Source organism: Colossoma macropomum, unplaced genomic scaffold, assembly GCF_904425465.1.
Source record: "Colossoma macropomum unplaced genomic scaffold, Colossoma_macropomum, whole genome shotgun sequence".
In the NCBI taxonomy this organism is placed as follows: Eukaryota; Metazoa; Chordata; class Actinopteri; order Characiformes; family Serrasalmidae; genus Colossoma; species Colossoma macropomum.
The window spans coordinates 1,453,076-1,471,156 of record NW_023495565.1 but is presented as its reverse complement, the minus strand read 5'-3'; the positions used below and the strand labels follow the sequence as shown (position 1 = coordinate 1,471,156).

The 18,081-nt window shown below is 36.8% G+C and overlaps 1 protein-coding gene and 1 long non-coding RNA gene across 4 annotated transcripts; one reads left to right on the top strand and one right to left on the bottom strand.

Annotated features, from left to right (window-relative positions):
* Positions 1 to 464: 464 nt before the first annotated feature.
* On the bottom strand, positions 465 to 7,381 carry LOC118802394. Its single transcript, XM_036562915.1, has 4 exons — positions 7,301 to 7,381; positions 2,558 to 2,980; positions 1,219 to 1,428; positions 465 to 542 (listed from the first exon to the last, which is right to left on the bottom strand). Exons 1-4 carry the CDS (start codon positions 7,379 to 7,381, stop codon positions 465 to 467), a joined length of 792 nt encoding a protein of 263 aa, XP_036418808.1.
* Positions 7,382 to 9,141: 1,760 nt separating this feature from the next.
* LOC118802431 lies at positions 9,142 to 16,730 on the top strand. 3 transcript variants are annotated; one of them, XR_005006667.1, is made up of 8 exons: positions 9,142 to 9,188; positions 10,830 to 10,860; positions 11,108 to 11,123; positions 11,514 to 11,541; positions 13,327 to 13,357; positions 13,809 to 13,868; positions 14,836 to 14,883; positions 15,501 to 16,730. It is a non-coding gene; the product is annotated as an uncharacterized LOC118802431 (long non-coding RNA). The 3 variants fall into 3 exon arrangements; XR_005006668.1 differs by having other exon boundaries at positions 9,151 to 9,819; XR_005006666.1 differs by lacking the exon at positions 9,142 to 9,188 and having other exon boundaries at positions 10,040 to 10,860.
* Positions 16,731 to 18,081: the final 1,351 nt, after the last annotated feature.

Genomic DNA, 18,081 nt, shown 5'->3' with positions numbered 1-18,081 from the left:
AACTCATATAAATGATGGCTGGAGGGCAGCAACAAGTCAAGAACTTTTTTTTCCCCAATTGTATTCATCTAATCATAAATCATACATTCATACTTAATTTAAACTTACACATAAACTTTTAAAATTAAAAAAAAATTTAAATGGAATCTATATTAATGTAAACGTTTAAAAGTAGCTTGTTTAACTTTAATTAACCCATTAGGAAACAAAGAAAAAAACACACAATCACAAATATAAACATCCTAAAACTACGAAAAACTATGACTATATAACTCTAATTAATTAATCAAAAAATCAACAACTATTTTAAATTGCTAAATTATTTATTATTTATTAAATTATGCTAAATTTACTTTTGCCACCCAGTTCTTTACAGCTTGCTAAAGTCAGGAAGGCATATGGAGGAAATTACTCCTCCTTCCCTCCTAATTGTCACTCTTAAAGGCAGCATGCAGACTATGGTGTCAATGTCGGCACTCCACACCGATGATGGAAGTGTGTATTCCTCCATCGTTGCCGTTAAAATAACGGTGCTTGAGGAACTGGAGGTGATGCCGACAATGTCGACCTATTCGCTAACAGCAGCGCTCTCTAGTTTCTGTAAACAATACAGAACATGTTTGTGTGCATGAAGGTAAGCTCAGTCATATTTATATTTAATACATAATAATATTTATTAACTCTAGAATATTTAATATTGAGTGTAGGGTAACTCAATATGAGTACTAATTATTTGACTAGTCTGAATATTTTGTCAACTACAACAAATGCTGTGAACTGTAAAAAACTGTTTACTGGTCTTCTAATAGAAAATATCCAAAACAGTCATTGGTGTCTTATTCTCAAAATTTTGAAAATCAGACAGCTTACTACATTTTTTAAGCTAAAGCACCATATTTTTTACCCAACAAAATGTATTCTTGCATAGGAGAAGTGGCCAGTCTTATCTGCAAAGGGCTGGTGTAGCTGCAGATTTCATTCCAAAAGTCTTTGCTGGAATGAAAACTTGTAGTCACACTGCCTTTTTGGTATAAGATTGGACACTGTATATCTACTGTATAGCAAAAACGTCACAGGGTAAAAAAACAAAATGCAGCACTATAAACAGAGCAGCATGGACCCATGGAGTTACTGACAGATCCTGCTTTGAGAAAAAAAACCCTGGGTCTTTATTGTTATACAATAATGAAAATAAAAATCAACTTTACGTCAATTTACCGTGACAACTGTGTACGACGAGGAGTTGAATTTTAGCTCCTCCTTCCCCTTTCGCAGGTGGGTAATTGTGACCGTCTGAGACAGGCTGATGTCCGACAAGGCAGCTTCTCTCCAAAGGATCACATCAAAATGCTTGTCCGATGCCAGCAAGACTATAGGCCGTATTGGCACAGCACCATTACTTGCATTTTGAAGTCTTGTTGTAGTCATCTAATGTAAAAGCAATAATATTATTGAACATGAAAATGATTTCATTACCATTAATACATGGACAATAAATGATGACTCAAATCTATGACTTCTTAGTCTAGACTTATACATAAAATGTCACTGAATTCCATGATCTAACACTAAACCCCTCTGCAAAAGGGCTGGTGTTGCTGCTACTGTTCGTTTCAATCAAACAGGAGCATATAGATAATAAAATGTCAGAAGACTGAGACCTGCTGAACAAGTATAATCAGGTGTGCTTCTGCCTGAATGGAGTGAAAGCACACTGGCCCTTTGTAGATATGATTGTTGGGCCCTGGTGTTATTTATGCACAGAATATGAGTGAATCAGTCTATATGACTTAAGCTATTTGGTAACACTTTATTTGTACGGTCCACTGTAGATGCTTTGTATATGCTCAGTATATCTTTAAGTAACATTCAACAAAATATTCATTAAATGTAACTGAACTTGAACTTGAGTGTTATTTAGACGGTCCTCTGCAGATGCTTTGTAAATGCTTAGTCTGTCTTTAAATAACATTCAACTAAAAACAAGTTCAGTGTGAAAGATTTTATTAAATCTATCTAAAACTGAACCTAACCTTAACGTTCAAGGCAAAACCTACAGCTAATCCTAATCCTAACCATAATGGTGTTGATAATCAACTGAACATCACCAGAAATTGTGTTAATAATTTAAGTATCTGTACAGCATCTATAGGGGACCATCCAAATAAATTGTGGCCGGCTATTTTATGACTATATGTTTGGCCATCTATTCATGTAGTGCTTAGCACAGTCAGTGTGTGTGCATATAGCATCATATTCTGGACTTCTTTTTGAATTCAAAGGCAAATTTTACAATACTAACTACACAAAACTGACAAGTCTAAACCTTGGAAGTTCTAGGGAAGATGCTAGATGTTTGTTTAATACAACACAGAGCTAGCATTAGTAAACATTGCGTGACATTTGAACACTCACTTACCAGGCCGATGATTATAAATACACAATTTAATTAGTATTTTCATTTGAATTAAAAAAAAGTCAGGAATATGCTGTTAGTTGAATGCATAGCAGTGCTTCTTTTTTTTGTATTATAAGTAATTCATATATCAATACTTACTTGGTCGATTTTGCCCTGTAGAGTGCTGTACTCTTCGATCCTTCCCATATCATATTTATACTCTTGAGAGGGTGGATGGACGGCACGATTGCAGTTCATCTCCAAGTCACTTGACACTCTGACCTCCCCAGCTTTGAAAACAGTGGTGGAAGGCATGAAAAACAATTTTGCCTGACCGTACTTTTCAGTCAGGGTGTAATTTTTGAGGTAGTATGACTGGCCCGCCTCAAGGCGGTCACAGTCCTCCCCCTTTAAGTGTGCTACAGCAAACTGCTCCCCGTCACACAAAGCACAGTTTGCTGTAGGCCTAGAAGATTGAACTGCAATTGTGCCGTCCACCACTTCATAACTTAGTGCTCGGCCACACACTTGACCTTTATGGGTTGAGGACGTCCATAGGGTGTTGAGACTTTTGAAAACATTCTATGGAAAAAAGAGAACAAGACTCATAAACTTAAAAAAACTGTCAATCAATCAAACACATCTATAAATAAAGAAGTTAGGCTAGGGGAATAGTGATTGAGGAGATACGTCAAAGTGCATGGTATGCAAGGGTGAAACCACTTCATTATAGATAATTATAGATTACTTTTCCAACAGTTGAGATGCTGAGAGGCCACATTTGAGTCACAGGTTAAAATACATACAGAGCATATTCTCTTTTTTGCTCATGGTTTTTGTTGTGGATTTAAGTTTTTTCAATGTAGTGATATGATTTTGTTAAAATAAAAATAAGACTTAATAAAGAGTGTTATTACTGAGATTAAACAAAATTAACTGTGTTCTGTTCAAGTGAATGAGGAGAAAAGTCTTGCGTCAACCACTTTGCCCTGCCCCCGTCTCCCAGGGCAACAACAGCACCTGAACAAACCTGAAACAGAACTATTTTTTTTTATTAAAACCACCACATCCAAAAATGCGACTTTCAGCTTAAAAAGTTCACGACAAGCACATTTACAAAAATGGCCATAACTTTGCCGTAATCTTGAAGGGGGTGTTATAATTGCTAAAGTTTTGTGACATTTTGTCTGCATAAGGGGCAAGTGAGTGAGTTCCACCTCCAACTTGCCAAAACCATGTGACTGCGTTCCTGGAAATACTTTGTCATTGTGGCTCTCATCATAATATAATTACTAAAGATTATGGCGGGCGAGAGCCACAATGACAAAGTATTTCCGGGAATGCAGTCACATGATTTTAGTTAGTGGGAGAAGCACTTAAGCAGACAAGAGAGGCTCGAGTCCCTATTCACACCAGCGGGAAATTCTGCCCATTTCACCAAACTTTGGCGATTATTTCCCCCTCCTTTATGATCACAGTGAAGTTTGCAGACATTTTTGTAAATGTGAGGGTCTTGAGTATTCTGAGCATAAACATGCATTTAAGGTGAGCTGATTTGAATAAAAACAAATTGTTTTTGGCTTGTTCAGCCCGCTGCCCATTCTTTCAGCACAGGGTGCTGCTGTTGCCTTGGGACACAGGGGTGGGGCGAAGCGGTTGATGCAAGACGTAAACAGACAGGACCATCTTGGTTTATCTTTTTTATCTTTGGTGACAGCAACTCAACATAGTGGCTCCACCCCAGCAAAATAAATTGACCAGTCAAAAGCTTTCCTATGTGTAGAAGCTCTGTGGTTGGTTTTTCCACTAACCAACCACTTTGCAGGATTTATGACATAGCAACAGTATCTAAGGTAACCTTGGCTGAAAAAACTATGGTGTCCTTAGCTTACTTGTTAGCCCTGTAGCTAACCTGACTAAAACTGTGAAGAACTGGTAAGGGAGACGCTTAGTTGTTAGCCCTGTAGCTAACCTGACTAAAACTGTGAAGAATTGTTATTGGAGACGCTTACTTGTTAGCCCTGTAGCTAACCTGACTAAAACTGTGAAGAATTGTTAAGGGAGACGCTTAGTTGTTAGCCCTGTAGCTAACCTGACTAAAACTGTGAAGAACTGGTAAGGGAGACGCTTAGTTGTTAGCCCTGTAGCTAACCTGACTAAAACTGTGAAGAACTGGTAAGGGAGACGCTTAGTTGTTAGCCCTGTAGCTAACCTGACTAAAACTGTGAAGAACTGGTAAGGGAGACGCTTAGTTGTTAGCCCTGTAGCTAACCTGACTAAAACTGTGAAGAACTGGTAAGGGAGACGCTTAGTTGTTAGCCCTGTAGCTAACCTGACTAAAACTGTGAAGAACTGGTAGGGGAGACGCTTAGTTGTTAGCCCTGTAGCTAACCTGACTAAAACTGTGAAGAACTGGTAGGGGAGACGCTTAGTTGTTAGCCCTGTAGCTAACCTGACTAAAACTGTGAAGAACTGTTAAGGGAGAAGCTTACTTGTTAGCCCTGTAGCTAACCTGACTAAAACTGTGAAGAACTGGTAAGGGAGACGCTTACTTGTTAGCCCTGTAGCTAACCTGACTAAAACTGTGAAGAACTGGTAAGGGAGACGCTTAGTTGTTAGCCCTGTAGCTAACCTGACTAAAACTGTGAAGAACTGGTAAGGGAGACGCTTAGTTGTTAGCCCTGTAGCTAACCTGACTAAAACTGTGAAGAACTGGTAAGGGAGACGCTTAGTTGTTAGCCCTGTAGCTAACCTGACTAAAACTGTGAAGAACTGGTAAGGGAGACGCTTAGTTGTTAGCCCTGTAGCTAACCTGACTAAAACTGTGAGGAATTGTTAAGGGAGATGCTTAGTTGTTAGCCCTGTAGCTAATCTGACTAAAACTGTGAAGAACTGGTAAGGGAGACGCTTAGTTAGCACTGTAGCTAACCTGACTAAAACTGTGAAGAATTGTTAAGGGAGACGCTTAGTTAGCCCTGTAGCTAACCTGACTAAAACTGTGAAGAATTGTTAAGGGAGAAAGCTTATTTTTAGCCCTGTAGCTAACCTGACTAAAACTGTGAAGAATTGTTAAGGGAGAAGCTTACTTGTTAGCCCTGTAGCTAACCTGACTAAAACTGTGAAGAACTGTTAAGGGAGACGCTTAGTTGTTAGCCCTGTAGCTAACCTGACTAAAACTGTGAAGAATTGTTAAGGGAGACGCTTAGTTAGCCCTGTAGCTAACCTGACTAAAACTGTGAAGAACTGTTAAGGGAGACGTTTAGTTAGCCCTGTAGCTAACCTGACTAAAACTGTGAAGAATTGTTAAGGGAGACGCTTACTTGTTAGCCCTGTAGCTAACCTGACTAAAACTGTGAAGAACTGGTAAGGGAGACGCTTAGTTAGCACTGTAGCTAACCTGACTAAAACTGTGAAGAATTGTTAAGGGAGACGCTTGTTTAGCCCTGTAGCTAACCTGATTAAACTGTGAAGAATTGTTAAGGGAGATGCTTACTTGTTAGCCCTGTAGCTAACCTGACTAAAACTGTGAAGAACTGTTAAGGGAGACGCTTAGTTGTTAGCCCTGTAGCTAACCTGACTAAAACTGTGAAGAATTGTTAAGGGAGACGCTTAGTTAGCCCTGTAGCTAACCTGACTAAAACTGTGAAGAACTGTTAAGGGAGACGTTTAGTTAGCCCTGTAGCTAACCTGACTAAAACTGTGAAGAATTGTTAAGGGAGACGCTTAGTTGTTAGCCCTGTAGCTAACCTGACTAAAACTGTGAAGAACTGGTAAGGGAGACGCTTAGTTAGCACTGTAGCTAACCTGACTAAAACTACGAATTTTATATATATATATATATATATATATATATATATATATATATATACTCTCGAATTCAATATTTTCATGACCAATGAGATTAATATCGTTAGTCTTTTCAGGGTTAATGTAACTTAAAAATAGTTCGACTAATTAATAAAGTGTTAAGTTAACTGTCAATATGACATTTTCCTCTAAAACAACTATTTCACTTACTTCAACATATTCATATTCTTATGACTAAGTTTATGTGCTTTTTTACAGAGTCCTCATAAATACAAGAGGCTAGGACCTTTAGCTTAGCTAAATAATCGTTACATAATTAATATACAATCTCTCTCTCTCTCTCTCTCTCTCTCTCTCTCTCTCTCTCTATATATATATATATATATATATATATATATATATATATATATATATATATATAGATAGATAGATAGATAGATAGATAGAGTGTGTATGTATGCTAGATTGTAATAATATATATAATATCAAAATCTAGTATAAATCCTGACATACAACAAATAGAATGACATTAATAATATTAACAATAATAAAATTTAATAATAAATGTAATAAATGCTTGAGGAGAAAAGTCACATTGACAGTCTAATAATAATAATAATTCTACTTACTTGAGGCTTTTTGCAGTACCACAAAATGAGAGATGCTCTGACTGAGAAGGTATCCTGAGAGAGTGAGTGAGTGAGTGAGTGAGTGAGTGACCTGCCTGAAAGACCTGTGTGGCAGCAAAAATATTAAATTTTAATATATGTTGATTAAATAAATAAATAAATATTAACCTTGCAATAGTAAGTGTTGTGTATTTCTATCACTATTATTTATTTTGCCTGTATGAATATCATCAAGAACTAATGAATAAATAAATGAAAAAATCTTATACTTTATATTCACTTAAAAGCTATTTATTTATTCTGCTAATTATTTTGACATTACACATATATAAATAAATTTCATATATATTATATATATATATCGCTGTTTTTTGTCAATTTTCAGTTTTTGACATAACTTGTATATGTGCTATATGTGCTATACTGTGTTATGCTGTGGGGTAGTTAGTGCAGTGTTTTTGCCTACCGTCAAATTGAGATGAGGCTGGAGATGACCTGACCTCTGTATCCACTGTTTCAGTGGGCAGGCATTCTTCACTGCTGCCATGCTCAATGAAGAGCATTGGTCTAAAGTGCAGTGTTTCTTCTTCTTAGTCAAAATGTCACAGTGTTTCATTTGGCATTTTCGTTCTTTGTATCCATTTCAGTATGTGGTTATTTTGAACAATCAAATATAATATTATATAATATAGAATTGCTCACTACATAGGCCTAGTAATGTAATAAGTAATGTCTAGTAATGTCATGACTGTGCAAGATGGCGACCAGGTTCAGATTCACTTATGGCCACTAAAACTACAACTATTAGATTGCCTTTGGAAAAACTCGACTCTTTTATTTAATTAATTTTGTTTATTGTTTATTGTTGTTTATTTCATATTTAATTTGTAGTATTTTATATTGGCTAACCAACCTGCACACTTCACTGCATGTAAGAGAATATTTTTACTGATCTTTATGATTACACGTGTAAATCATTTACAACATGGAAAAAAATAGACAAAAGAACGTAGTAGTAATTTACTCTCAGTATCAGCAAACCAATAAACGTTAAAATGGTTGATAGTTGATAAAGTATTGCTTAGTTGTTGCCAAGTGGTTGTCAGTTGTGATGTGGTTGGTCAGGTGATGCTACGTGATTGCTTTGTTGTCTGTATTTCTTGCTACGGTGTTGCTAACTGGTTGCTCTGGTACCCAAAATGGTTGCTAAGTTATTGGTTTGTGTTTGTTATGGTACCCCAGGTGGTCGCTAAGGTGGTTGCAATCATGTTCCAGGTGGTTGGTAAGGTGTGTGTGTGAGTGTGTGTTTGACATGTGTAGAGTGTGTTACATGCAGTGTGTTGTGTGTTGGGTGTGTGTAGACTGTGTTGTGTGTACATTGTGTGTGTGTGGTGTGTGTGGAGTATGTGTGATGTATGATTATGATATAAGAGCAGTGTCCAAAAACTTCTGGCTACATTTGCCACAGCTATGCTAGAATATTAGATACTTATAATGGTATTTTCATATGTTGAAACATTTCTGAAGATATTACATTGATTAAGGAAATTTCATTTGAATATGCAGTAGGCTTTTGAATTAAAAACAAAATATTAGAATTCTAGTATACCAGAATAACTGTAATGGTATTTCCGTATTTTGAAAAAATTCTGAAGTGATTAAATTGGTGAAAACTTCATTGTCTCGTCTGTAATCAGTGTGGAGAATGACATCCAGCAACAGTCACGACAAACAGAATAGTTTTTGCTCAGCCAGATGCTTGAAGGACGTTTTGGAAACATTTCTACTACTTTATTGAGCCACAGTTGTGTTATGGTATAAATTGGAATTTGAAGTGTACATCTGATAGGCTGTTCATGCTCACTGACATCATGGACACATGAGGTGCTGATTTAAACTCCTATATCTGAAGTTTAAAAGCACAGTGGTATTAAAGTGTTTCATGCTGTTCTGCACTCAGGAAATTAATGTATTCTTTTATTTAAAAAAATGTTATAAACTATGATTGTGTGCAAATGATCCATCTTATGAATTGTCCCATTAATTTTGGACTCACGTGGGAGCGCCCTCTAGCGTTTCAGAAACCCAGAAGACTTACAGAGTGCTGAGTCTTCTCTCTACAAGCTCTCTGGCCTGTACACTTAAATGTGCAATGAGTTTACCGTTGAGAGCGATTTTGAACGCTGCAGGATCCGACTCTGAACCGACTCCACAGACAGAACTGCGAAGCTGCTAAGAGTTCGATTCAGATGGCCGTGTGAATCGGTTCGACTGATTCATTGAAAAGAATCAGTTCAAAAAAAGGATTCATCGCTCGCGAGACGGGAACCGACATTCCGCCTCTGCTTTCTGAGGTAAGTTAGGACTGATTTCTGCAGCTCTGATAAATGATGGCTTTAAACTACATTTTACTGAACACATAAACATAAGTCACATTTTATTGGATGTCTAGGACATAATTCGGTATATTTCGATATCATTTGTAGCGTTACTAGTGGTACAGTTTGGTGTAAATCTGCTTAACTTTCGCTAACTGATAAGCTAACAAGCTAACCGAGAGGCTGCTAGCTAGCGTTAGCTGGCTGGCTAACTGCCGACTGCAGTTCCTGACGGTTATTCTGCAGAAGCTGAATGAAGCGACCACCTGTTTAAAGTTTAAAGATACACGGAGAGTTTTAGTTGGTCTTCTTTTGCTTTATAACCACATTCATTGTAGCCTGTACACAATATAGCTAACATTAGCATACATTAGCCGCTCACTTCACTTCACACACTAGCTAACCTTAGCTAAGTTAATGTAAGAGCACCAGCAAACTCTACAGTACCGTTAACTTTGGTGCGTAATATTTACCAGCAGCGGGACTGTTCATTCCATTAGCACAAAATGGCCTAAAGGTGAGATTAGATAGTCCATGTTTTGTTTGTTGTTCTGTCTGTGTTTCTATGTATTTAACAGGAGATTTGATCATTGACTACTTAACCTGTGTAAGTAAGAAATTTTGTCTTAGACAAATCACCATGTTAGTGTGTCCTCAGCCCCTTTTTAACTGGTATGTATATCACATAGCTAGTTATGACCATAAGTAACTTAAAGGGGAATTGCACCGGTTTTTCAAAATTTCTGCATAATTTAGTCACTGTGATGTAAACAAAGTCACTCAAAATAGTTTGAGGTAAAACGTTTTTGGTAAATTGTACCAGATTTTCTTTACAGTGGTGACAGTAACGAGAAGTTGGGATGTGTACAATGTAAATATAGTAATTTTACAGCTATTTTAAATTTTGTAAATGACAGTAAACCTACATCTGCCTTCTGAGTTTATATGGTGGTAAAGTAGTGGTGAATCTGAAATAATCAGTTTTTATTGGGTACTGTTTTGCCTCACAGCGCCCCGCATGTATCCCTTCACCATGAATGGACTGATGAAGCAAATTTAGAGGTATTAAACTCTTCAGAAGTCTGGTTCCTGTCACCATCACTGTTAACAATTCAGACTCAGTATGTTTCTCTAGAATGGAGCATCTTGCACCAAAGCACTCTGAATGACTCTGTTTACATCCCAAACATGTACCAATGTGCCTGATCCAGCTCATGAAGGGCTCCATAATCAGTTGATGGGCTGGATCAGGTGAAATGAAATATATATTAAGGTAGTATTTATTGCTGTACAGTGTTGTGGGTCTCCATGAGCAGGATTAAAAAAAACATGGTCTTAGACAGTTCATTAGATCAGATACTGTTTATGTTTTTTGTCTGCTTATCTTTATAGCAGAGCTACGATACTACTTTGTTTAAGTTCTGAAAATTTGTCTTAGACAGCTCACTCTGTTCTTACCTAAAACACACATGCATACTAAATTTACTGATTTTTGTGGTCAAATCACATTGCTCCTCATTTACAGTAACACTGTAAATGTATTTGCACATAATTTTATTCTGTACTTATTTATATTTAATTAATTGTCTTTTGGTTTCTGTGTGTTTTTTTTTACAGGACGTCTTTCAATCAGACAGTGCTATTCTGTGTAAGTTGTGAATATTGTTTTTCTTATTAGTCTAACAAAGTTGCTCATTTCACAACACACAAGCATCTTTGCATGTATAGACAAAGGCATGTCGTCATGATATATATGTGTGATGTTTTAAATACCTTAATCAAGAGGGAGTGCTCCAGTGGTTTAGAAAGCAATCTTAGTTTGTTTTAGACAGTATGTTATATAAGCTTTTATGATTAATTGTCTTCTTTCTGTTTCTGTGGCTTTGTTTTCATAGGAGATCTTCATAGACAGTAAGTGTTTAAAATTTCTATCAGACGATTCATTGAGGTACTAGGCAAGTCTACCACACATAGCACGCTAATATGTGAATTTCAACAGTGAACACCCCAGAAAGCAAAATTGCGAGGCACGTCATCAAAAACAGCAATGCATACCGAAGTTACTGATTTGTGTAGAACCAAAACTACATTCTTCCATTTTACTATAATTCTTGTATCATATGATTGATTATGGAGATTGAACTTGATTCTCCCAATTCAGTATTCAGTTTTCAACAAATATTGGTGATAAACAGTCGTCAGTTTGTTCCTGGGCAGCAACATGCATATTTCTCTGCTTACTAGATGTACTGTTTATCCTTAATTGGCATCTTGTGTATTTCTGTGTATTTGCCTTTACAGACCTTCATAACAGACAGTGTTGCCCTGTGTAAGTGTTATCCTTTTCTCTGAGTCATGATTCTAAGCTCTCGTATAAAAGTTAGTAATACATTCTAAAAGTTATTGTTGCTCCACATTCTCAAAACCTGTGTACACACACACACACACACACACATATATATATATATATATACACAAACCGGAGTTGGGACACTAAACAAATTGTGAATAAAAACTGAATGCAATGATGTGGAGGTGCCAACATCTAATATTTTATTCAGAATAGAACACAAATCACTGATCAAAAGTTTAAACTGAGAGAATGTATCATTTTAAGGGAAAAATATGTTGTTTCAAAATTTCATGGCGTCAACAAATCCCAAAAAAGTTGGGACAAGGCCATTTTTACCACTGTGTGGCATCCCCCCTTCTTCTTACAACACTCAACAGACGTCTGGGGACAGAGGAGACCAGTTTCTCAAGTTTAGAAATAGGAATGCTCTCCCATTCATGTCTAATACAGGCCTCTAACTGTTCAATCGTCTTGGGCCTTCTTTGTCGCACCTTCCTCTTTATGATGCGCCAAATGTTCTCTATAGGTGAAAGATCTGGACTGCAGGCTGGCCATTTCAGTACCCGGATCCGTCTCCTACGTAGCCATGATGTTGTGATTGCTGCAGAATGTGGTCTGGCATTATCTTGTTGAAAAATGCAGGGTCTTCCCTGAAAGAGATGACGTCTAGATGGGAGCATATGTTGTTCTAGAACCTGAACATAGTTCTCTGCATTAATGGTGCCTTTCCAGACATGCAAGCTGCCCATGCCACAAGCACTCATGCAACCCCATACCATCAGTGATGCAGGCTTCTGAACGGAGCGTTGCTTAGAATGGCTTCCTCTTTGCACTGTAGAGTTTCAGCTGGCAACGGCAGATGGCACGGTGGATTGTGTTCACTGACAATGCTTTCTGGAAGTATTCCTGAGCCCATTCTGTTATTTCCTTGACAGTGGCATTCCTGTTTGAGGTGCAGTGACGTTTAAGGGCCCGGAGATCACGAGCATCCAGTAGAGTTTTACGGCCTTGACCCTTACGCACAGCGATTGTTCCAGATTCTTTGAATCTTTTGATGATGTTATGCACGGTTGATGATGATAACTTAAAAGTCTTTGCTATTTTACGCCGGGTAACACCATTCTGGTATTGCTGCACTATCTTTCTGCGCAACAATGGTGGAATTGGTGATCCTCTTACCATCTTGGCTTCAGAGAGACACTGACACTCTGAGAAGCTCTTTTTATACCCAATCATGTTGTCAATTGACCTAATTAGTGTTAATTGGTCTTCCAGCTGTTCGTTATATGCTCAATTTCCTTTTTCCAGCCACTTATTGCTACTTGTCCAAACTTTTTTGGGATTTGTTGACGCCATGAAATTTTGAAACAACATATTTTTCCCTTAAAATGATACATTCTCTCAGTTTAAACTTTTGATCTGTGATTTGTGTTCTATTCTGAATAAAATATTAGATGTTGGCACCTCCACATCATTGCATTCAGTTTTTATTCACAATTTGTTTAGTGTCCCAACTTTTTTGGAATCCGGTTTTTTATATGTGTATATATATATACACACACATACACATACACATATATATATATTATAGGCATTTGAAGCCAGTATCATGCTACTGTGTTGCATATGGAGAATGTTACATGTCTGTTAATGCAATCAATCCAGTAATGGTAAAAGTGCTAGAAAGCCAGCTTTCTTTTACTTTAGACCATTTTTGTATGTTTCGTCCTTCTCCCTGATCATGGAACTTTGTTTTTACAGGAGTTCATCTTCACAAGCCTCGCTGCTCTGTGTAAGTAGTGAATTTTTTTCTTAAAGGGGGATTGCACTGATTTTTTAAAAATTTTCTACATAATGTAAGCGTATTATTATAAGTTAAGAAAAGAGACACTTGCTGACTGGAATTTCTTTAGTCATGGTGATGGGGCCCAATGTAAATATACTCAATTTATTTACTATCAAAAACGGTAGTAACAGTAAACGTTAACCTATGTTATGAATTTTCATATGTGATGTGAACCTGAAATAATCCAGTTTCTTTGGGGAAATATTTTACTTGAAATGCCCAGCAGGTACATCTCCACCCTAAATGGATTTTAAAAATACATTTTGGTCCAAAGTTTTATTGCAAAACTATCTTTTATTTTTAGAATAGGATATTATTAACAGTGCAGTACTAAAACATAGTTGTAGGCTGATGTGTCTTTTTTTTTTTGTTGTTGTTGTTTTTGTGGCTATTACAGGTGCCTTCATAGTTCCCTGAGGGGGTACAGGGCATTCATTTAAGCTGACCAGCTTACTTGGTGAGTGTCCAGTTACTGAGATTGCCTTATACTCCATTAGTTTATTACATACAGTGCAGTACTGATATGGCACCTACTTGCTTCACTTATTCATAAGACTTTAGTTTGCTTGTACAGTTCTTTGCAAACATTTGAGCATCTCTGGTCAAAATACGTTTTGTTGGAAAAAGAGTTAACAGATTCTAGTTTAACATGTTAGTGGAAAAAATAAAACATAACATATGAAAAGTACTGGAACTTTTGCTCAGGCTACATTATATTTTCCCAGCATGTTGAATTCAGTAAATAAACTGTAACTGTGCACTAAAACGTGCAGAAGTGTGTTCTCTTTAGAGGATGTGTAACTTATTTTCACTTAGAAAATCAACAAAACTTGAAGTTTGACCAGGGCGCCAAAACTTTTGCGTATGACAATATAATGAAACAAGCCTTTTACAACTGTAGTCAGTATGGTTTGGTCACTTATCAAAAGTAACAAAATATGAAATATTGATCTGCCTTACATACCTTACCAGTCCTGAGTTTGGACACACCTCTTTGAATGTGTGCACAAGTTTGTGCTTTTGTATGGAATCATTTCTATAACAAAAAGTTTAAAACTAAAATCAAAAGGGGAAAAAACAGACTTAAAGAGCAGTTCTTTTTTTTTTTTTAAATTTCTGCATAATCAAACCACTCTGAATGATGTCCTAATAATTTACTCAAAGAAATTTTGAAAAATATGTGGAATTCCCCTTTAGGTATAGTAGTGCAGTGTTAAAACATAAGCTTCAATGTTTTTCAAGAACCATTTCACCAGTAGTTTTTGCTATTCTTAAGGTGAGTTGTTTAACACTTTACAGTCTGGATTTGTTCAAAGTATTTCGTTTGTAGACTGTTTTTTCAGGACATTATTTTTCTGTGATTGCTGTATTTGTTATTTTTGTTTGTAGACTGTCTGCATTTTTCCCTTTTTTGGCTGTTACAGGGTGCCTGTAGGTTATACAGCACGTCCTCAAGCTGGTCAGCTTACTTGGTGAGTTAGTAACCAGGTACTGGGATGGCCTTGTAGTCTATTAGTCATTCATATACAGTGCAGTATTAACAAGACTTCAATTTGCATGTACTGTTGTTTGCAAACATTTGAAAGCCCATGGGCAAGTGATGTTTTGTTGATTTTCTAAACTGAAAATAGTTAATACATTCTGTACACAATTTATATATGCTGTAAAAAAAATATTGTACATATTGTAAAAAAAAACAAAAAAAAAACACAAAATATAAAATGTGCCATAACTTGCACAAGCCCCATTTTATATTTTATTTTATTTGTTACTCCAATATGTTAAATTCAGTAAATTTAGTCTGTAGGGTTATGTTAATTATTTTAAGTTAGAAAATCATCAAAAATATAATTTGACCATGGGGGCCAAACTATTGATTTAGTTGATCATCACATTGATCAGCCCCAAATACCAACCAGTTTATTTATATAAATATAAAGTCCCTCCAACAAATGGTTTTCAGCAACATTTTGTCAGTATACAGTCATAAAAATAGTAAAGGTGAGAACAGCCCTTCTGTATGTATTTGTGTCCGGGCCATTTAATGGTATTGTAAGCATAACTTGCTTGTTTTTTTTTGTTTTCACAGGTCCTGAGGAAAACTCCTGTCTTCCTCTGTCCACTTGCACCTGCAAGTACAACAAACCACAACGAACCAAAACGGCAAACAAACCAAAATGAACCACAACGAACCAAAACGCCAAACGAACCACAACGAACCAAAGCAAACTACAAACCAATTTCTGCAAAAACGACAAACCCATTACTGAACCACAACAAACTGATTTATACAAAAATGACAAACCCATTACTGAACCACAACAAACTGATTTCTACAAAAACGACTACTGAACCCCAACAAACCGATTTCTACAAAAAAACGACAAACCCATTACTGAAACACATCCTTTGAAACACACAAAAAAACAAATAAAAAACAAGCCTAGAAAAACAATAAATCCCTGTTTACTAACACTTCTTCAGTGTTTCCTTGACTTGTTTTAGGTCAAACAGTTGGCTAAAGAAGTGGATTGTCAACATCTGCAGTTGAAGACTGTCACCATGTGCACCATCTGCAGCTGAAGACCGTCACACACACTATCGCCCCATAATTCACCATATACCTGATTACCATATACCTCACCAGCAGTACATTTCAACTGATCATTATATTTTTGTCTCAGCTGTAAAGCATAAAATCCTCCTTTAAGTCACAGACTACTTGATTACAAAGTGTGAACACAGTTTAAGTATTGTGTTATTATTCCATAGATAAAGATTTTTGTATTTACAGTTTGTTAGTAGCCTTGTTCATATTCATAATACTGCAGTACTACAAATTGCCTTTGGGTTTGGTTATTTAGTTTTAACATAAGCTTTTAACATTTATATTTGATTTTGTAATACTGAGTGCATGCATTTTGTCTAGTTACTTCTGTACCTTTATATTTAATAAGTTAATTTATAAGTAAGATTGTCTTTTGTATTGTCATTAATAACTGTGTTTAATAAATAGGTATAATCACATCTTTCTAAAACTGATTTTATTAAGTTTATCCTTTACGAAGATATCATCTTTTAGGTACTGACTTCACAAGTGGTGAGGACAGCAAACGTAACTTTATTGCTGTTTCTATAAGGTTTTATTGCTGAAGTTGGTCTGATCTAGTAAAGTGCACTGTTTATATTTTTTGGCTTTCAGATTTGACATTTTTCCTTATTGTACTGTTTGTATAAATCTATTATTGCTTACTTATTAAAATTACAAATCGTATTTGTATGTAAACTATTGGAGTATTAAACATAGTCTTGAATAGTGTTTCTTTGTGTAACGTTCATATCTAATAGAAAAAGGTTTTACTGTGCTGTACAGTGTCAGGAGGACAGATTTGAACGATGCCAAGAAAAAGCAAGAAATCCACAGCAGCCAAGCGACGTGAGGCAGCGAAGGTACGACCTGGAAGTGTTAGCCAGATGGTAAACGGTGTTGATCCACACCTCAGTCGTAGCGTCTCACAACCAAGACGATGTAAGGTGTGATGAGTTTTCCCGAAGCGTGCAGTGCCCTCATCTTTGTTGCTGTACACAGTGAGAATAACAGCTTGAACAGTCTCGATCTCGACAGCATTTTAGCGAAGGGTGATGCGCTGTATACCGAGGTCAAACGGTCATTACTGAATGAAGGGAGGTATGTTAGTGACCTACTGACCTTTGACGAGTTACCAAGTACAATAGAGACAGACTCGTAGTGTTACAGCGTTATTAAACACCCACAGAGATTCGGGTTTCTAAAGGACGATGCGCCACAGGGAATGGACGAGTATGTAACCCTGGAGAGGGCACTCAGCTGCCTGAGAGGTGATGTCACTGACGCGCTGCTGCTGACTGGAGCTGCAGGCAGATTCGGGTTTTTTGATCCTCATTGCAGAACACCTGATGGTTTAACGGCTGGAGAGAACATGGGTACAGCTGTGATGCTTACTTTTGCAAACTTAGAAGACATGATTGAAAGGTTGTTAATTCTGTATCAGGTGTGCCTTCAACTGCAGGATAACCATCAATATGAGCTCCTGCCTGTGTCCTTTGTAAATCGAGATATAGTCACTATTGCAGACACTCATGACAGTCAATCTTGTGAGATTCAACAATGGTAGAGCTATGTTCCAGTCTACGCTCTGATCTCTGCCAGTCTATGGAACAACCCATGGCTAAATTAAACAAAACACGACGAATGAGGCAATATTTCCAGCAAAAACGCATTAAGAGAAAAGAGCAGTCCATCCAGACAGAGGGCAAAAAGACAGGGTTAAATTGGATGAACAGATATGCAAATGATCCTAGATTCAAAGAAAAGATTAAACAGCACAGCCGAGTAAATTATACTGAAAATGTAAATTACAGACTTGCGAAGCAAAAGTCAGTAAGAGTGAATTACATGATTAACACAACATATAAAATAAAGCAGAGACAGTACATTACCAATAGCTACAAAAATAATCCCGATTTCAGAGAGAAGCAGAGACGGTACGTCACCAACAGCTACAAAAATAATCCCGATTTCAGAGAGAAGCAGAGACGGTACGTCACCAACAGCTACAAAAATAATCCCGATTTCAGAGAGAAGCAGAGACGGTACTTCACCAACAGCTACAAAAATAATCCCGATTTCA